We start from the raw sequence: 21507 nt of genomic DNA, 5'->3' as shown, positions 1-21507 counted from the left end.
TCTAGTTTTGACTATTTCTTTTTTCTTAATCGCTTTTTCTAAATAATTAGAACCCCTTTAAATACTTGGGAGATTGACACTTAATATAGCCACAACCTAATCAGCATGTGATGTGTGAAATAAGACGGCTTTTTTTTTTTTTTTTTTGAAATGATGAAGTCAAACATTGACACATCTTGCACATATATTTGTGCTTTGAAAGGGTGATACTGTGTCGAGCCATCTGTTTCAAGTGTAAAGCCACTTCATCACAGTTTCTGGGCCGTATGGTTAATAGTTTCTGGTACATTATAGGACAAAATGATGTAGCATTTGTTTGCTGAGCGTCTTTAAAATATCAAACATGCTTTTTCTTCATTGTACATATAATCAGTTATTGTGGTCCACAGTTATGTCATAATCCAAAGAGACATCTTGGTGAAGGGACATGAAGATTTTGATACACGTTGACCACATCCTTATGCAGATATGAACTATGCAGCTAATGCAGCAGTTGCGAGGAATTGAAATATAGTGTGTCCACATTTGGCAATAGTGGTGAAGGTCTGAATATTTTTGCTACACTCAGTTTTTTCAAACTCTGCAGACTTCTCTGTCTGTGCTGAAACTGATTATTAAACTGGATGCCCATGATCTACTTAGTTGAAGCATCTGGTACTGACAGTCAATAGCTGTGTGGGATAAGTTGTAGATTATGTATAATGATGACAGTCTTGCAGGTGTTACAGGTCCCTCATTATTCTTGCGCAACTGTCTTAAAAAATGTTTCAATCCTGCGTTTTGCAGACAAACAAAATTCAATTAAAATTGCTAATTGTTTGAATCGCTTTTGACCAATTTATATAATAGGAATATAGGAGATGGTCAACAATATGATATGATCGATATAGCAACTTTAGCTAACTAATATAAGAAACATTGTTTACAGGCCCAGAGGAGATAATCAAACACCAAAGCTGGTGTTGCACCATAACAGTTTTTATTAATCAATATGTCTGTTCCCTGCTGGTGAAGAGGTGTACAATTCAGAGAACTAAAATTTGCATTTACATTGTTTTCCTCAATTTGGTCTTAGTGGTTATGGTGGTGATGTGCTATATGAAAAGTCAGTGGCTCACTGGGATCCATCCTAGGAACCATGGATCTATGTACCAATTGTTTTTGCCAAACCAATTAGTTGGGATATGATTTGTAAAGTGTGTTACAAATCATATTACATTAAACCTGATCTGATCATAGCACTAAATTTGGTTCATTTCCAGTGATTTGGGTTACTGGAATCTTTGCGACCCCATCAATAAAAGGGAACTTTAAGCAACTGGTTAATTAAAATTCTTCATTATTTCTCAGATGATTTCGATTGTTTTGCTTTTTGGAGATATTTTCATTCTGTTTGCCATCTGAATCTGTGTGAAAATATTCTTTGGATCAATATTTGTTCTGCCTGATAAATGTCTCCATTAAATATAACACTGAGGCAATGCTGTCATGCATTCATCTGGACCAATGTAGGACCAAGAGGACATAAAACAGCTCCTAAGCAACATAATATCAGTGAGATTATATATGTTTTCTGCACCACAAACCAACCACAGATAACATTTTCTTCACTGATAGCTCTGTGACGTTCAGCTCCCACTCTAACTTCGTCAGCATCATATCACAGTTTAATACTTTTGCAATACACTCACCTAAAAGTGCCAAAAAGAAGAAATGTGGTTATTGCTTAAGTGTGAAGAGATTAAAGTGCCTTTAGATGGAATCAAGAGGATGTTTCATGTAAAATTGTGACTTCAAATAAATGATATCAGATATACTCGCAGCACACTTGAGAATAAGTTAAGTACGGAAAGAGGAAGGAAGATGTTTTAATGTCAGAGCTGCATGTTGTTTATCCGCCAACTTCACACTGACTGGCCGTCCGTTTTGTTCTCTTCAACTGTTCCTTTGAAAAAAAAAAAAAAGACACTTGGTTTTGATCGGTGAGTTGCATGATTTATTTGCTTTTTTATTTATTTATTTATTCATTTGGGTTTTCTTCTTGGAGCCACTGTGAAATGGCCGATAGAAATGATATTATGCAATCAATTTTCTGATTAGAAGCTGAAGGACTACAACAGCCATGTTGTTGGCAGAAGCTTTCTGTGTGTTTGTGGGTTTCATTCTGTGCATTTCAGGTATGAATTATTATCTATCTCTTCTTGTACAGTACTCGTACGATACGTGTGATATACGATTATTAATTGTAATCTGTAAAAATCAAAGGGGAAAATGATTGTTTTACATAAATGTGGGGGTTATTGTGGAAAACTATATTTACTAAAATTTGAAAGAACTGAATACATTTTATAAATTATTTTATTTTATTTATATGTTATACAGAAGCAAAAAGAAAAGAAAATGCATATCAACTCTAAAGATTATCACAATCTACTGGCCTGAGCTCTTCAAATGTCCTTAATTTATTGTATATCTTACTATCATGATTAGTAAGCATCCAGTATTTAAAATGTATAAAATCTGTTTACATGTTCGCTAATGAAAGCTTCTGTTAAAGGGGTTCAGGGACAAGCAAACAGCATCTGTGCCTTAAAAGGTTCATCAGTGGATCTGCCCTGCTCAGCTCAACATCCCACTTCGAGCATGAAATGGTTCACTGTAGACCAGAATGGCTCAGAGTATGTTCTGAATGAGCTCTCTATAGATGGAAATCGTGTAACGTACAACATGTCTGAAGAAAGTAACTACACTCTAACGATCAAAGATCTGAGAGAGAGTGATGAAAAGTCTTACTGCTGCAGAAAGACTACAGAGACACCAGAACTCTGCTGGCACAATAGAACTGAGCTCTATGTTTCAGGTACAGTGGCTGCCAGTTATATGTTATTTTAAGAATGGCATCATTATATGAATTCTTACATTATTCACCGTCATCTCAGATCTGCAGGTGAAGGTGATCCCTGCCACAGAGTCAGAGACAGTATCACTGATATGCAAAACCAGCTGTCCTCCGACTGCAGCCTACATCTGGTACAAGAACAGAGAGTTTCTCTATCAGGACTGGTCTCCCTGGTACCAACAGCTGGTCAGCGGCGAGGAAGCAGTCAGATACTCCTGTGCTATCAAAGGCTACGAGGATCTCAGAGCTCCTGAAGTCTCAGTGGGTGAGTGACAACATTACAAAATCCTCAGCTTAATATGTTATACTTTCAAGAAAAACTAAATAATTCAGGTAAATCCTATGACTATTATTAAGTTCAACATAAAAAATACTGAAGTCATTTCTTTTTGCTCAGATTCTGTCACATCAACCTGCTTTACTGTGACCTACGCTGAAGGAAGAATGTGTCCTTATAACAAGACATCAGTGGATGAGCCCTGCTCCATCACATATCCCAGAGGTTAACTTTCCACAAACATACAGACATACCTCCAAATATATCACAGTGACTAATTTGTAATTTCCCAACAGAAGTACATGTTGAGAAGACTCAGGAGAAGAAATATCTCACACTGACCTGTGCAACCAGCTGTCCTACGGTTGACCCTCATACTGTCTATAAATTATTCATGGCCAGAAAGTTATTAAATCACTGCAACAAGCAAAACATTATGATTTTTGGATCGTCTTATGTAAGCTTCTCCTGCGCTATAGAAGGCAATGAAGATCTGCGCTCTGCTGAATTCTGTGAGTATGAACTAACTTAGTCTTTTTTTTTTAACTTACTAATATTATAACCTAAATAATGCTCAAACACCACAGGGGGGATGTACAACAGAAAACACCTTACAATAAAATGCAAATAGCTCTGATGTAAAAACCAGTTTGAGAATTCATAAAGTTTTATTTTTGTCTATTTCTGCTTTCCTTTTTTTTTGTTATTCATTAAATATAACATATTGTTTCGATGTAAATATATTTCAATGAGTGGTTGGTGATGTGATTTTAGCTGGTGTGCCGCCTTAAGAATGCAGTCTTCCCCTGTTTGTTATTATTAATGTTTAGACTCCTCTTACCTCATTAGATACTTTTTAGTTTTTGCAACTTAACATGCAACATGGCTGTTGCTGTCTTTGTGCTTTATGAGTCATCGCTGCTAGAATTTCTGGCTTATCAGTCTCAGAAACTATTACTCACAGATTATGTTATACCACATAACACGCATTATGGCTGTGCAGTGGTTAACACTATTACCTCACAAAATGAAACTCCAGGGTTTGAATCTGTCAGTCCGTGGGAACCTTTTGGTGTGCATTTGCATGTCTCTGTGTTCACATCCTTGTGATAGAGAGGTGATAAATCTGGGATAGGCTCTAGCCCTTTGCTACTTTGCAAAGGATTAGGAAGTATAAATAATGGATAGATGGATGGAAATTAAAAATGCAACTTAAACAATTACTTTATGTATTATGGGGGTCATTTTCTTTTCTTTTTTTTTGACACCAGACAGTAGAGAGGTGACTCTCTCCCTTTATTTCTTTGGAGGAATAAGGGGAGAGAGAGGAGGTGTGACATGCAACAAAGGTTGAACTCTAACCAGGGATGTTGCAATTACACATTCAAGCATTTGCATTTCTGCATTTCAGTTTTTCAAGTCTGTCTTAAAATAACAGCCAGGTGCCCAAATGAACATTGAAAGAGGTTCATTTGCTGTAATCATTCCTCCTGTTCATACTGACTATTAAGGGATCCCATCCTGATGTGCTTTCAGTGTAAATGATGGGAGACAAATCCAATATGAAGCTTCAATTTTTCTAAGTCAAGTCAGCATCTTTCAAACTTACTGTATTTTTACTGCTAAATTCTTTCTTTTTTCCCCCACTGCAGCTAAACAGAAAAACACTGTCTGTTGAGACACAAAGAGGGAATTCTTTACTAAAAAGACTGTAATTGTAAAGATAACCAATTTATTTGACTATCTCAGATGGCTGAAGCCTCATATAAGTTCCAGATAAACTTTTAAATATTTTTATATTTTTAAACATTTGAAGGGGATCTTTTAATAGTCAGTATGAACAGGAGGAATGATTACAGGAAATGAACCTGTTTCGATGTTCATTTGGAAACCTGAAAAATTGTGAACTTATCCTTTAAGACTGGTTACTTTTTTGCAACCACAGACGTGTATGAAGAACATTTTTAATCTGTTTTTTAAATCTATTTTTCAGGCATTAAAGATAAAGGCTGCATGCAGTGGAATTACGTCAGCGGGAGAATCTGCGCCCTGGAAGGCTCTTCAGTGAACATTTCAGTTGAATACTCTGGCATCCAGCAAGGCTTTTCTAAATTATGGAATAAAACAGAGATAGGTGGTTACAAGGATGCTGAGAGTGAGATCAACAAAACAGGTCGTGTAAAGTATGATGACAGCATGGAGAACCACCACATCCTGACGATTGATAACCTGCAGGAGAGCGATTCAGGAGAATACGCATTCAGAGTGAAAAACTACAAAGAACCGAAAGATTTACGTAGAGTGACGTTGGTTGTCACAGGTAACTCTTAAGCTGAAATACCTGCATACCTTTCAACAGAGAATTGGTTGCTCTCTCACTGTACACTAGCAGCAGTCAGCAGATTATACTCATTAATGTCTTTACAAAACGACCAAAGTCTGGTTCATGCTTAATGAGATAACATGATAACATGATGATTTAATTTTCTGGGTAGGAGCCCTGCATTCTGCTTTTTCTATTGTGTATTAAATAGGTCTGAAGTTAAAAAAAAAAGTCTCTTTTTTCTGTTAATTGATCTATCAAACCATCTTTCAGGCCTAAGAGTGAGGTTTAATCCTTCTGCTGAGGTGACAGAGGGCCAGAGAGTCACACTGACCTGCAGTACCAGCTGTCCTCTGACTGACAACACAACCTACATTTGGTACTTGAACAGTCAACCTCTGCCAGAGAGCCAAAACAAACAACTGGTTCTTGACCCGGTCAGCATTCAGCATGCAGGAAACTACTCATGCGCCGTCGAAACTCCCCAGAACATCAGCTCCAGTGAAGAGACTCTCACTGTCGGTGAGTGTGTCTTGAAATGTTTTACAGTTAAAAGTGAAGCAAATGTCTCATATTTGGCTTGTGGCAGGGGTTTGAGCTGTGGACGGTGCAGTTATATGGTATGCACCTTAACCATTAGGCCACCGAGGCACTGCATGTCTCAGTTTTTTTAATGAATAACATCATTCACCCACTTTTAATCTTACATGTATATCGACTATGCAAAATTTATTCCAAAAAACCCCCTCAAGTATCTGTTAAAATAATGGATTGCTGTGACTACCACCCCACCACAGACGCTTTACCAATTTACATTTGGTAGAGGGAAAATGAAGACTGTGGAAATTATAATTACAGTACAGGGCCAGAGCCTACAAAATACAGTCCTGAGTCTTACTTTTCATTGCTCTGAAATATGTTACACTGGTAACTCTCATCTCACATCCATCTCTCTCCAGCTCGAAGGAAATCAGTAGCAAGAATTATGACCGTAAAACTGACTACATTATCACTGAGCCTGTCTGCTGTGGTTCTCCTCTACCTGTGGATGAGGTAAAAGACTTGAAAATCTGCCATTTTTTCATTTCTCATATTCAAAGTCTTGACTTAATAAGTCTGTCTTAATAGTAATTCTTTGCATAATCTGACCAATAAAATCCAGAAAGAAGAAAACTCAGACCTCCGCCGGTGAGCTACATGACAAAACACAAACTGAAGAGGTGAGTACAAGCCTGACACCTAGAAATGACGATAATATACATAATATAATAATGATTATTTCAATTAATCTGTTAATCTGTTTAAGTTGTTCGGTCTATAACAAATGTCAAAAAAAGGTGAACAATGATGATTACAAAGACGTCCTCAAATGTTTTGTCCTGACCAACAGTCAACTAAGCAAAGAAAAAAATTACACAAAATTATTATTAGATTATCAAAATAGTTGGCAATTCATTTTCTATCGATTGATTGAATGAGTAAATTGTTGCAGCTCTAGTGTAAGTCTGTGTGTGTTCCCTCTGTCATCTGTTTTCTCTTCCCTGCAGATGGAATCGTTTTATGCCAGCATCTCACCCAGGGTCATGAATCCTGCAGCACAGAGAGGACTGGCAGAGGAGCAGGAAGACACTCTTTAATGACTTACTGGGTTGGCTTGCTAACTGCAAAGGCACCTATATATGTTGTACAGCCAAACACGGAGGTCACATAAAAGCCAGAAATACTTGTCTTTTATCCTTTCTGACATCTACTTCCTCCTGTGTAGCAAATACCAGTGGTTGGACACGGTGTTCTTATCTACAATTACAATCTGTTCATAGAGACCTACTGCATGTTTGAAATGCTAATTTTAGCTCCAAATTGACAAATGTTCTTGCTAACTTCCTGTCAAACAGGTAGTGAACTGCTGCGCACTGCTTTCACCATTAGAAAACATCCATTCAATTTAGCATTGTCAGTTTTCTTGTTATATTTCATGTTTTAATGGCATATTTATCTTGTTATTATCCTTGTTTATTTTTTCTTGTTTGTTTGACAATCATGTCTGATGTAATTACAGTTCTGTGAATGTCATATTTTTTATACACTGGGGATAACTTTAACCCTCTTGACATTCCTCCTCCTCAGCACATATCCTAAATGGATATGTGCTGAGGAGTTTGTTTGTGTGCCATGATGCTGTAAATGTGCAAATGGATTAAAGCTAAATTACAGCAGACAGATTTATTTTTTTAATAGCTAAAAATTATCATATTTTATATGTTTTAATGTAGTATTTTTTGTCATTATTGCTTATTTTTTGTTTGTCTGACAATTATGTCTGATATAATTACAGTTCATTATATATAATACTTTTTATACATTGAGAATAACCTTGCACAACCCTCTTGCCATTCGTCCTCCTCTGCACAGATACATGTGATGGTTTTATTGCGCAAATAAATTCAAGCTAAATTACAGCAGACTGGTTTCTTTTTTTTTTTTAAACTAAAACTTTTCTCAAAATAGAGCTAGTGGACCACCCAGTTATCAAGTTATCCTAGTGTTTTGGGGAAATTAGTACTGTGTCTCATGCTATTGTTTATATTGTACTGTAGAAGAGACTTGTAATGTGCATTTGCTGATATAATATAATACAATATTAATAATCATTTATTCTAATCATTATAACAAATGATTCATCTAAACACAAATAAACTAAGGATGCGCTAGCAATGCTACAGATAAAGATTTTATAAAGGCTAAACAAGCAAATTACATGCATAGTTAGAAATACGTCGAAGTTTAAATGGAGGAAATGGTGTGGTCTTTGTTGCAATTATACATCATATACAACCATTACATTTATTATTTACTATTGGTCAGTAATGGGTGTTATATAAATAGGTAAGACCGTAAGATATAGTTGAAAGCTCTGAAAAAAAAGTATTTCCAAGGCAGAGATATGCACCCACACACAAGTACATAAAGGTTTATTTAGCAGATATTTATCATATTTGTTTGCAGTAAGCAAATGAATCACTGTGATGAACTTTAAATACTTTGAAGAAGAAGACCAAAATTAGTCTGATAGTCAGCCAACTATTGTCCGTTAGTGTACTCTGTATCTCCCACAACAGCATAGCTCTGGATATGAAGGTGAAAATGAAGCTGCAGAAGAACCTGCAGCTCGGTTTTAATCAGCTAGTTGTACGTGGAAGATGTGGAGTCATTCCCTCTGACAATCATTGCAACCTAAGGCTTCTGTTTAGTCTTCTAAACTTTTAATTTGCTGTCTTTAGCTGTCACTGGACTGTAGCCAATTAGAAAGCATAAATAAAAACAAATGGCAGATGCATCTTGTCTGATAATATTTTAGCTTTTCATATAATAATCTCATCAGTCAGGAAGTATGCTTAGACTTCAGTGTGACCCTCATAAATTTAATAGAGATCAGTCACATTGCAGTGTAGGGTTAATATTGCGGTTTTCAAAATATCCCATAGAGGGCACCAGGTGCCTGCAGAAAGGATCCATATTCAGCTGAGATCAAAGGGAGAAAAGTAGAAAGAGAAGAAAAGAGTAGAGTTTGGTGTGCAAGCCAACTGCGGTGAGAAGAAAAAGTAGTTTTACTAATTAAAGGTGCAGCTTGTAGAATTTAGTGGCATCTGGCAGAACAGACTTGGTGGAAATGGAATACAATATTCATAAGTATAAGTTTTAATCAGTGTACAATCAGCTGAAAATAAGAATCTTTGTGTTTTCGTTACTTTAGAATGAGCCCTTTATATCTACATAGGGAGTGGGTCCTCTGTCACGGAGCCTGCCATGTTGCACTGTCATGTTTCTAAAGTAGCCCAGAATGGACAAACTAAACACTGGCTACAGAGAGGGTCTTTCGCATTTTTCACGAGTTTCACAACCACTGTAGTGCACCCATACACTTGGAAGGGAGAGGAGGGGTATTCAGTTGGTATTGCAATATGCAACCTCACTGCTAGATGCCACTACATCCTGCACACTGAGCACGCTCCATGGATGCATTTGGCCATAGAGCGTGCGCAGCATGTTTTCATCTGTCTATTTCTTTACAGCAGGGAGTGGATTTTTTGGCTTCATGTGCCACTGACCAACTTTCATTTGAATGAATGGGCCTTGCCTTCGCCTTTCTTTATACATCCATGAACATTTCTTATCGGACTGAATGGGCACCATTTTTGGTCCAGTATCCAGCTCTCATAAAACATCCATGATAGCAGTAGGAAGTGGAGACGTGTTGTCCATATTTATACACAGTCAATGTTTTTTTTTACATAAAAATTGTTTATGAAAACTGAAAGTGGAAAGAAAAAGATGTAAGAAAAAGCTGAAGAAAGATTAAAGCTGATGTTACAGTGATTGACATCGCAGATGCAATACACACTAATGTAAAAGTTTGAAGTAGGCCAAAAGAAAAAAGCTGAAAACTTCAATGATAAGTCAGTTGAGGCAATTTGAAAGTTCTTCTCATAGGAATCCATTAAAAAAGCTGAACAAAGTTGAACAAGTTAAAGGGTATAAAAGGTAAGGACAAGAAAAGTAATAGCATGCATCACCTGAAGAAGACGCTGGGTAAAAGTAAGTTTGAAACAACCTTTATTTGGTTAGTTAATTATTGTTATTGTAGATTGTGTTAAGTCACTAAATATTACTCTTAAAATATACCAACCTGGGTTTAATTTAATACGGGTAATAAATTCTATTTATTTAACTGATTCTCACAACACTGCTGTACGTCCCTCATACGTGTGACGTAACGACGCCGCGTTCCTATTGGTCACGTGATTTCTGGCGTATGGAAATGAGTCGCTACATCTAGGCGTTGAGAGCGATTGATACTCTGCTTCAAGAAGCTACCGGGCTACCTGTGTCGACTGAGCAAAGCACGAATATACCATGGACGGCAGAGGCTACGGTTCTGGTAGATATACACTGGCTGTTAACCTACGCAACGCACTAACCCCACAATTACCGGCGCAGACATATTAGCCTTGGCTGCAGTCATTAACGTTTATTAGTTGTCCGGTTAGCCACATGCTTTGTTGCCGACAAACGTAGCTTAGCCTCCGTACGTTACCGTTAGCTCTCCGCTAGTTCCGATTTTTAGCCGTCATGCACAACCCACGCATGGTTGTGAGTTGATGCGAAGAAGCTTTTGCTGACTGTTAGATAATATTGTCCTATCTGTTATGGTAATATCAACCGTTAAAAGTCGTAACGTTTAACGCCACATCAGGCCCGTTAGCTAACTTGAACGAAACATTGCAAGCTAGGTGATCAGGTTAGCCACTTCGCCACTGGGCATTTATTTGCTAACAAGCTAAAATAGAGGACTGTGGTAGCCCATTGTTGTGTTGATGAAGGGTGTGTTAGCTGCGTTGCTAACTACGGATGACCGGCTAATTCCATTAAAATGGAGTCAGTGTAGGAAAAACTGACTTTTAAAGGCTAGTCTGTAAAATGGCCGTCTCAGCAAATATGCTTCCAAAACCCTTACCGTTACTAATCCTGTTCTGCAGTTGTTCTGGCAAGCTATCAATGATCAGATGCATTGTCCAATTATAAACTATAGAAAACCAGACTGAGACTCTGTTGAAGAGTTGAACACTCTTGAAACATCTTTCAGCTGTTAAAGGATGAGTTCACAATTTTTCAAGTCTGCCTTAAAACAATATTCAGGTGCCCAAATGAACATTTGAAATAGGTTGTTTTTGCTGTAATCATTCCTCATACTGGCCTTTAGAAGATCCCATCATGATACATTTACAATAAGTGATAGGGGACAAAATCCACAGGCCTCTTTCTGTGCAAAAATGTATTTAAAAGTTTATCTGAAGCTAATATGAAGCTTCAGCTGTCCTAATTAGTCAAATCAAGTAGATATCTTTCAGTGTTAGTCTTTTTAGTGCAAAGTTCCTCCTTCTGTTACTATATTTCCACTGCAGCTCAACAGGGAAACACTGTCTGAGGAAACACAAAGAGGGACTATTATGCAAAAAAGACTGTGTATGTGTCAAATATCCACTCGATCTTTTAATAACCAGTATGAGCAGGAGGAATGATTACAGCAAGGAAAACCTAACCTAAAAGTCCAGTGGGTTTTGCTTTATAATCTGTCGTCTCACTACTCAGATGAGCTAGGGTAATGACTCATTAATAACCAAATGTCATCCCTGATTAAAGTCTGAAATATCAGAAGTTACTATTCAATTTGTATACATCAATCTTTTCTCTCTTGTAGGTTACTCCAGTTGGGGAGGTGGCGGGTCAGGCAGCAGAGGTGAGTCATCCATCCACCTTACTGATAAAACTATAGTCAGTTGATACTGACACGATCTCACATCATAGAACATTCGACTCTGTAATCCGATCAATATTGTAACAGAGTTTGTGATTTTATTATTGGTGTTTTCTAACAACTTGTCAACTAAACTAGGGAGGTTGGAAGCAGCCTTTCCTCTGAGGGAGAGATCAACCCCTTGCTTTGTGAAACAATAAATGAATCATTTAACTCTATTTTACAATTGATTATTAACATTTGACTTTGACTGATTTTTCTGTTCATCCACTTTTGATTAAGGGACTAGTGATTTAACCACCCCTTGATTATTATAAGGGACGGGATAACGGTCATATTCAAATCTTTTAATTCCTCACCGTATTAGGTTCTGGGAGCTTTGACCTGTATGGGGGAGGTTATAAGGACTCCATGTCGGGGCTCGGGGGTTATGGAGGAGGAGGAGGCAGCCATATGAAGAGAGGGCTCTCGGGAGCATCCCTGCTCTCATCCACAGGCACACACGCAGATGCAGTCATTGCCAAGATCAACCAGCGCTTGGACATGCTCACTCAGTTGGAGGGGGGTATGAAAGGGTCTCGAGACAGGTAAGAATTTTTTTTCTTTTTTTTCTGCTCCATACTGTCTTTATCAGTCATCAGATACCACAAACACACATACATGCCATTGAGAGTATTACATTTTGCAGTAGTGTCTGTCTTGTTTTAAAACAAAAACTTGTGTGGTAGGTTGAGAACTCCGTTTCTGAATTTTCCCTCATGCCTGGACAATGTCCAACCAGTTAAATGTTGCTTGTTTTTAGATTCATCTGAAGAAGAACCCTCAGTAAATGTCTTGGTTCACATTTTGCTATGATATTTAGACACTTAGGCCTTCTAATGCTATTGGTAATTGAAGAAAAGTCATTTCAAGTTTGGGATTCTGAAGCGGCCTCGTTGTAGATCAGAATTCTGAACAGTTTATGCAAACAATTGAAATCAAACCAATGTGGTTGTAGAACTAGTTGTTGTTGTTTTTTTTTTTTTTAGAACGGAGAGGTTGCTCTAGTAAATTTGGCAGTTTAAGCCTGCTAAGACATTTACATACACTGCACATTCAGCCTTGGGGAAAATATTTCTGTTCCTTTCAATTTCAATTCCTTTTTGAGGTGGAGAAGTTGTGAGTTGCTCACAGGCTGCATTTGAATGCCCCAGCATCTGAGGGAGCTTTGATCCGTCTCCATTTGCTATGTTCTGGTTTGTCTGGGAAGAAAGTGCTGTGTTCCTGCAAAACCTTAAGACGTCATGAAACTGCATGCCCCCCTGCTGGAAGTACAAGTACAGACCAGCATTTCCATTTTGTGTCAGATTGGCATGCTTGCACGTGAAGCCAGTCCTTCTTTACCTAGCACTCCTTGAACATTGCCTTTTTGTCTTGACTTTGTTTTCATTTGTTCACACTTTGTTTTTCTCATCCATGTGACCTAACCCTACATTCTGGCTTTAGGTTACGGAACAAAGATGAGTTTACAGGTGTTGGCCTGATATTATTTTTGCTGAATTGTTTATTGAAGGCTGCCAGCTGTATCTACAAAATCACTCTTACCCCTGGAATAAGCCCAGTTTGTATTTCATCCCCTTTCTTGAGTACTTACTATAATCCAGTCACTTCCTTGATAGTTTCCCTCTTGCATCTGTCTCAAGACATCATTGGTTCTAATGGACCATGCTCATGTCTGTTTAAGGTTTCAAAGCCAATCCTTTAACAAGGAATAGTGGTGAAAAGACATTGCAATTCCCCTCCTCTGCAGGATACTGCTTGACCTCCAACAGAAAATGTGGTTGGATGAGTTTCTGTAAATGTAATGATCAGAGGAAAATTCAGTATTATACAATAAAATACCACAAGCAGTGTTAACTTGTTTTGGATCACCAATTTCTGATCTAATGTGGTTTATGAAATAGAGCTGGGAGTGACAAAAAAATAAATGGAGAAAGCGAGACCATGGAGGAGAAGGAATAGCAGGTGGAGAAATCCAAACCTGACTGCCTTTCTGCCTCCCTTGCTCTCTGCTCTTTATCACCCCTCTCCCTCCCTCCCTCCCGCAGGTTTGACCAGTACGAGTCTTTCGACTCGCGTTCCTCCGCTCTCACCTCCTCCCGAGATCTCTACAGATCTGGCGGCAGTAGCTATGGTTATGGCGATGGCCGTGGGGACAACATGCTGTTGGGTCAGCGAGGAGGCTCGGGCTTCGGAGGGGGAATTGGGCTAGGGGGAGGAGGAGGCTTCGACAGCCCTTCCTCTTCCTATGGAGTCGCTAAAATGCGACAGAATATGAGGGAGTCCTTCACCAGTGGCCAGGGAGGAGGTTCTGGAGGTGGAGGATGGGCCGGAGCAGGCCGACGTTCCCCCAGAAGGGGTGGAAGTGCTGGGGGTCGAGGAGCTGGAGGAGGGTTTGGAAGCCGCAGGTCAGACCCCACTCCATTAGGAGGAGGTGGGCGGGGAAGCGGTAGTGCTGGCCAGACCCACCGTGGCCACTCTCCAGGAGGTGGTAGAGGCAAGCTCCCATCCCTCCTGTCCAACCGCATGTACCCTGAGAGTGGGGGTTTCCATCAGGGTTCCAATCAAGGGCCTCACGACTTTCCTGGGAGGCATTTTGGAGGGGGCCCACGGGCTGGCCGCCAGCGAGGCCGCAAGAGACCCCTCAACAAAGTAAGTACCTCCAGCCAAATTAGGAAGCCCTCTTCAGACATTGGGCAAAAGTTAAGCCCTTTCCGATTCCCTCCTTTTTGTATCCTCAACCAAACGGCAAGTCAGCCTCACGTGCTAGTACCTGCTTATGTGCCACCAAAGCAGTTTGTCACAAATAATCCCAGACACACATTTGACGCGTCACTTGCCTTTCCATCTCCGCCCAGCCCTTATTCAATGTGGTCAGAAATGCCTCATGGAGCTAAACTGCCCTTTTTGTACATAAAAGGCAAGTGACACTCCCTGCCCTATTCTTTTTCTTGTTTACATGCGTCGGTGTCAAACGATTTGACTTGGGGAATTATATTTTGATTAATTTAGTTTAAGGTTGGTTAAGTGTAAAGTTTTTTTTTTTTTTGTCTTTTGGGTAATCTCACAATAAGGGTAATGCGAGTGATAAGGACATGCCCAGAAAATGAAGACGTGTCAAGTGTGCTAATTGGCTTTCACAAGCATATAAGGTACCCTGTGGAGTTTTTGACATCTAGTAGTTGGAATATCCCGAGATGATCAGTGTCAGGGTAGGTAGATATAAGTATTGGATTTGGTATTGGCAGCATGTTATTAAAGGACTTGGCTCAGGGACATCTCTATTTAGTAATGTTATGGAGCAGCTTTATTATTAGTGTTTCTCCCTTGTATTTGCCTCATGCACACACATGAGGATAGACATGCAGAAGCCCTGCCAATTGTTTTGACGCTATTCCACTGACAGGTGGCACTAATGCCCCAAGAAAGGTGCCAGCAAGGTCAAGAAAGAAGACTGCTAGCTAGTAAATGAGAATGTATAAAATTCAGGATTCAAAATGTTAAAAGAATTAGGTTTTCAAATGTTTTATTCATCATGTTTGTTAGACCTTAAGAATATGGACAGTGCATGTTCAGTAATACAGAATGCAGTTTTGTTTACAAAAAACTCCACAGAGCACCTTAATTCATTGATATGAGTTTTTGGTTTTACTTCCATATGTTTTTGTCAGCAAGTATCTGTGAGTGCAAATTGATTTTGTTGACTGTAGCAGGTGAAGCCACAGCGTGATGTCCAGAAGAAGAGAAAGCAGACACTTAGTGGAACTGATGAGCCTGAGTCCAAGATTAACAGGACTGAGAGTACAGGATCAGAAGCTACCCAAGGTAACTTATAAAAAAAACAAACAGTAGAAATACTTGATATATTGGAAATAAACAACCTCATTACATGACAGACCACAGTTCTTTTGCTGACTTTGGCTGTTGTTATTATGCTTTACTTCAGAGCAAACAGAGAAAAACGGTGATGACAGTGAACCAAAGACTGACGCTGTGGTGAGTAAATCAAGCTTGTTTGGAGACTCACTGTTGACAGGAACTTTGTTTCTTCTGTCGGTCAGTATGGCCCCTAAATGAAATCTGATAATCAGATAATTAGTTTTCCTTATTGTGCTATACCAAAACTGTTTGTCTGGCTTTATTAATCATGTAACTATGTAGGTAGCATAGCAAGCATCAAATACATAGGTTATGTAATATATACTATAGGTATAAGCTGTGCTACTCCAATAAGCTATGGCAAGAAATATGTATTTTTTAATACATGTAATAAATTTTGGGATGCTTTTCTTCACAGGAGACAAAACCTACTGCTGATGGAGATAATGGTAAGCTTAACTACAATTACCTCTCACTTTTTCCCTCCTGACATTCTTTGTTTCCCTTCATATATCAGCTATTTGTACAGTTAACCTTCAGTGGAAAACTCGGCATACTTAAATTCTCTTCTTGTGCTTAGCTGCATCAAAACAGGAGGATAGTTCCCAGTTGAAGAAAAAGCCACAGGGAAAACAGATCCCAGCCCAAGGTCAGGACAAGCCCCCAAAAATGAGGAAGAGGAGGGGCTTCCTGGAAAGGTGAGAGAGCATACTAGATACTTAAAGGGGTATTTAGAGATGTGTGCTTTCTTTCTTAGAGAGATTGGTTTGTTGTCTCTTGGTTTTGTTGCAATCACAAAGCCAGGTTTATGTAGTGATAGGGGGATTGTTTCATGTCACTGTGCTTGTTCCTGATGTGCTTTAATACTTAATTTTGTATTTTTTCCTCCAGGGTGATGTTTGCATGCTCTGTTTGCAAGTTCCGTTCGTTCTACAAGGAGGAAATGGAAATTCATCTTGAGAGTCGTTTCCATAAGGACCACTTTAAGTTCCTTTCCAGCCAGCTGTCCAAACCCACTACAGACTTCCTACAGGTGACTGAGATTGATATTACATTCACACCATATGCCACGCTCACAGATGCACCAAGAAATAGTGTGTATTATAGCATTTGCTCTTTGTAAATGCACTAAAATAAGAGTACAAGTAATGATGGAGTATAATCGTAGGACTTTGCCCAAATCAGAATTTTCTAGTCACATCTGATTAACTAGTTTGAACTGATGCCTCAAATTTTCACTCCATATCATCCTTCCTGTGGGTTTAAACAAAATATTTCACATGTATGGTTTTCATGGCTGAGTTATTGTGTTGAATTTTATTTGAATTTGGTTTCTGCTTTTTAAGAGAAGTTACACCTATGTTGTGATGTTATATAATTAAATTCTTTATAAGATTAGAACTCACACACAAAACTGCTGGTTTTAAGTGATTCATGCATGTAGAGTGTAGGTGTTCTCTTTATTTTAAATACAAGCATAGTAACCTGGATAGGAAAACATTGGTTCATGTTTTTGTGCATGCAGGATGTTTACTAGAGGAACTGATTCTTATGCAAAGTTATATGCGGTGTAAACTATCAAAAAACATGCCCTTTTGTGTTCTCTAGGAGTACTTGCAAAACAAGTTTAAGAAAACAGAGCAGAGGGTCAGCCAGTTGGAAAACCACAGCGCTTCCATCTGCCAGATGTACAAAGAGCAAGACCTCACCAGGGGTAAGCAGCAGCAGCAGCAGCAGTGTGTGTTGGTATATATGTAAGACAAAAGGGAAGAAGTCACCTGATTGCTCATTGCAGATATTTCTCACACTTTCATGTAGATCTTGGTATGGAACATTTCATGAGGAAGGTGGAAGCCGCCCACTGCGCAGCGTGTGACCTTTTCATTCCAATGCAGCCCCACCTGATACAGAAACACATCAAGTCACCTGACCACAACTACAACCGTAAGGTATGGCCCACTGACCAAGACATCTTAATAATCTGTTGTGACATTAACAGTGTATAGAAAGGTAAAGAGTGAATGTGACAAGTACCGGGCTAATAGGGGTTTGACTGTGTGAAAAATTCACAGTTCTAATATATTAGTTTGTTTTAGGTTCAGTTACAATTAATTGTTGAAATTTTAGATTCTGCATAATTTGTGTTGTACAAATTAAGGCACTCAAACATTTGTACATGGTCTTTCAAAAAATTAGGCAACACAGTCTTTGTTTTGTTTGTGTTTTGATGTTATAATTTACTGTAAAAACCCATAATGATCCAAAACAAGATGATATAAGAGAGTCTTCAACTGCACAATGATGCACTGATCTGAAGTCCTATATTGATAGGTCTGGTACAAGTACTGTCACACCCCTGTGGCCACCGCTGGATGATGTAACGCTTGCTCTTTGGATGTTTTACGCTGTCTTATGTATGACTCGGGACTGTCCTCTCTGTCATTCAAGGGTATGATGGAGCAGTCCAAGAGGGCCTGTCTGTCAGTTGCTCGCAGCATCCTTAACCACAAAATCATTGGCAAGAAGCTGGAGAGTTACCTCAAGGTATGTAGAGTAGTTGCACTTAATTTACTGTTGCTCTTTAAATGTACTAGTACGCCATCAATATATTGTCATTACAAATTTGTTTTTAGCCACAGTACAAGTGAAACCAGAACACTGCCCTTAATGGTTTCATCACATCACACTTTCATACATCGCATCTTTTTAAAATTCTAGTGTAAATACTCAACTCAAGATAATAAAATGATAAAAAAATCAAATATTTGAATAATTGTTTGAATACTTTACCATTTTTGTTCTTTTGTGAAAGGCAATATACAGTAGTATGACCAAAAGTAAATGACCTAAGTGCTCCTGTGTGCTATATTTTGCCATTTTGCTTTTAACTGCCAGTAAGAAAAACATGCCAGCACTCATAATGGAGCACACTTCTTGTATAAATTATACCATGCAAGCATAAATTAAGCCAGGGCCATGCTTTTAAACGTATGACTCATCTAGCAGCAAGTAAAAGATGAGCATTTTTGGAGGAGATAAGCTATTGTATTCTCTAAATTCAGATCCTGGAGTAATGATGACATAGTATACACTTATGATTCCACTTTCAACTAAAACAATGCTACAGTATTAAACTATAGGCGACTAAAAATGTGGTTAAATGTTAGCTAAAGCTGTTCTGTTACTGACTGTACTTTGTTTGTTGGAGAGTGCCACCTTTAAATTTGAAAATCAATGATATACTTTGTAGTGGGTTGAAGATATGTTTGAAACATGCATACACAGATTCACAGATTTACATTTGAACTCATCATGAATGCAAGGGCTCTTAGACAAACAGATATACTTACAAATCTTCTTCCTTTTTTTTTTTTTTTTAGGGAGAAAACCCATTCATTGGTAACCAGGACGACCAGGATCCAGAGGACTCCATGGTGATGGACGTGTCTGAGTTGGAGTTAACCAGTGAGACAGCAGACAACCAGACGGAGGTGGCAGCAGTTAAAGATGAGCAGGTGTCTGAGGGAGAGAAGGACCAACCGGCGGTCGAGGGTGAAGAGGCAGAAGCAGCAGCAGCAGCAACAGTAGTAGCAGCAGCAGAAGCAGCGGAGGAGGAGGAGGAGGAGGAGGAAAAAATGGAGGAGGGGCTTGAAATGGAGGGAGATGAGGAGCTGGAGAACCAGGAAGAGGAGGAAGGTTTCGAAGTCGGAGAAGACGAGGAGGAGGAGGGATATGTTGTACACGATGAGATTGGCGACGAGGGATTACAAGTGGAGCAGGAAGCGGATGAAGAGGAAAGAGTGGAGGCAGCAGAGGTTGAGGAGGAAGAAAAGAATGATGAATGACTTTTGCACCCTGTGTGACTTGTTGATCTTAAAATAAGTCTGGACCAGTCATTGACTCCCACAGTCCCATTCATCCCAATTTTATTGCCAGGCACATTAATGAAAACTACATATTTTGCTCCTGAAATTTGTCACTGTCTATTGAGTCTGAACTTAAATAGTTATATTTTTTTTGTTAAAGAAATAGTTTGACATTTTGGGAAATACTTTTATTGGCTTTCTTGCAGAGAGTTTGATGAGAAGATTCTTTTTATGTATGCCTACCATCTCTCTTAAGAGGAGTTGCTAAGCGTATGTTGGGGCTTTGGAGAGAGCCAGGCTGGTAACCGGACGCACCAGATGGCTTGTTACACTTAACCATCTGAGAAGTCGTCCTTGGAAACTGTTCGGAAAAAGGGCAGGCACTTTCAAAAGAAATACTTGGCAGGTGATTTGATGAACCATCTGTCTATCACCGTCTTACCTTGCAAGGCAGCTGGATTGGCGAGATCACGTGAGAATCCTCATAGGACGCTGATTGTGGTTCGGACCAATCTAGGGATGTAAATTTCAGTTGATTTTGCTTCCGATGCCCATTAACTGGTAACTTACCGGTTAACTTTGTCAGTGTCGGAGCCTCCGTGTGAGATACCTCGGTCAGTTAATTTGCGTTTTTAAAAATTTTGGGGCTGCACTCGCTCTCAGTCCCGCCAGGCACTGAAATTTGGCACCGATTGATCTAACGTGAGGTAACGAGTTCAGCACCCAACCCTAGTATGCAAAGTAACTTGCGTAACCAGTCAAAAATATTCTCGGTGGTTTACCAATTAACGATTAACCACTGACATCCCTAATTCGGACACAAGCGCATAACTTGACGCCTGAGGAGATGGATTCTCGTGTGATCTCGTGATGTTGTGATCTTGTGAATCCAGCTGCCTCGTGAGGTAATCAGGTTAGTGGTTTTCCCCTGCTTCCAATCTTTATACTAAGTTAAACTAAACAACTCCTGGATCTAGTTCCATGCTCGGCACAGACATGTCTCATTTTAAAACTTGGCAAGAAAAAGCGTATTTCCCAAAATGTCAAACTATTCCTTTTTAAAAACTTTTACTTGTGCCTTTGTTCGAATTAAACTTAATTTAGATTATTTGTTTAGAATTGTTTAAGAAATCTTGAGTATTATGAAGTTGAGAGATATACTTTCTTTTCTTATCACATGCCATAGCATTCTGTTCATTGCAAGTATTTATGATGGTGAATGGATGATTTTTCCAGTCTTTTGGTAAAACGTGGAGCAGGATGGGATTTCTATTCTACAGCTAGGGTGAATGGGATAATTGAGATTATTGTGTTTGTAGGATAAGCATGGGGTAATGAGAGTGGATATCAATCATGTAACAGTTTTGTTTCACTGAGTATGAAATAAACTTGTTGAATAAGTGACTGTTTCATTGTTTATGTATATGAAATTTAAATGCCACAATTTTCACCACATTTGAACATGCATTTGCTAGTCGTTGTATTAACATCAAAGGTGTGAAGGTTCATGGGCAGGGTAGCCTTTTTTTTTTTTTAAAGCTACAACCCAAAGTGATAATTTACATTAATTTAGCTGCTAGTAATTTATTAAGTCTCTATTGTACAGCTTGTCTCATGGCCCCATACAAGCTTAATCTGGCCAATTTGCACTACTTTGGACGACTGTGCCAACCTCAGTCAAATGTGATTACATCTTCCTTGGATTTAACACCATCCTTGAACGCAAGGCGGCAAACTAATTCCCTCGTTCCCACACATTAATTATGGCTGTCACAAATACAAGGTTGAGGTGCAGCGTAATATTTCACACTGATAGGATTTCATTTTAGTAATTGTGTGTGTATATATAATATATGTATGTCACCATCTACTGAAAAAGTTTTCTCAGTTATATTCTATGACAGAAGA

The 21507-nt window shown here is 38.9% G+C and overlaps 2 protein-coding genes across 3 annotated transcripts; both read left to right on the top strand.

The window, feature by feature from the left end:
• The first annotated feature begins 580 nt into the window (after positions 1-580).
• LOC122977060 lies at positions 581-7942 on the top strand. Of its 2 annotated transcripts, none has more exons than XM_044345508.1 (11): positions 581-1982; positions 2104-2177; positions 2558-2860; positions 2940-3164; positions 3297-3401; positions 3473-3688; positions 5170-5496; positions 5773-6021; positions 6459-6552; positions 6662-6719; positions 7047-7942. In XM_044345508.1, exons 2-11 carry the CDS (start codon positions 2123-2125, stop codon positions 7134-7136), a joined length of 1722 nt encoding a protein of 573 aa, XP_044201443.1. In that variant the 5' UTR covers positions 581-1982; positions 2104-2122; the 3' UTR covers positions 7137-7942. The 2 variants fall into 2 exon arrangements, with proteins under 2 accessions (XP_044201443.1, XP_044201442.1); XM_044345507.1 differs by having other exon boundaries at positions 2101-2177.
• Positions 7943-10295: 2353 nt separating this feature from the next.
• akap8l (A kinase (PRKA) anchor protein 8-like) lies at positions 10296-21000 on the top strand. The gene is made up of 13 exons (XM_044347627.1): positions 10296-10438; positions 11759-11797; positions 12183-12402; positions 13903-14506; positions 15565-15679; positions 15801-15850; positions 16152-16182; positions 16314-16431; positions 16625-16766; positions 17342-17447; positions 17552-17682; positions 18182-18277; positions 19114-21000. Exons 1-13 carry the CDS (start codon positions 10414-10416, stop codon positions 19576-19578), a joined length of 2142 nt encoding a protein of 713 aa, XP_044203562.1. The 5' UTR covers positions 10296-10413; the 3' UTR covers positions 19579-21000.
• Positions 21001-21507: the final 507 nt, after the last annotated feature.

Source organism: Thunnus albacares, chromosome 3, assembly GCF_914725855.1.
Source record: "Thunnus albacares chromosome 3, fThuAlb1.1, whole genome shotgun sequence".
NCBI lineage: Eukaryota > Metazoa > Chordata > Actinopteri > Scombriformes > Scombridae > Thunnus > Thunnus albacares.
The sequence above is the reverse complement of the archived record's forward strand: the minus strand, read 5'-3'. Positions and strand labels throughout refer to the sequence as shown.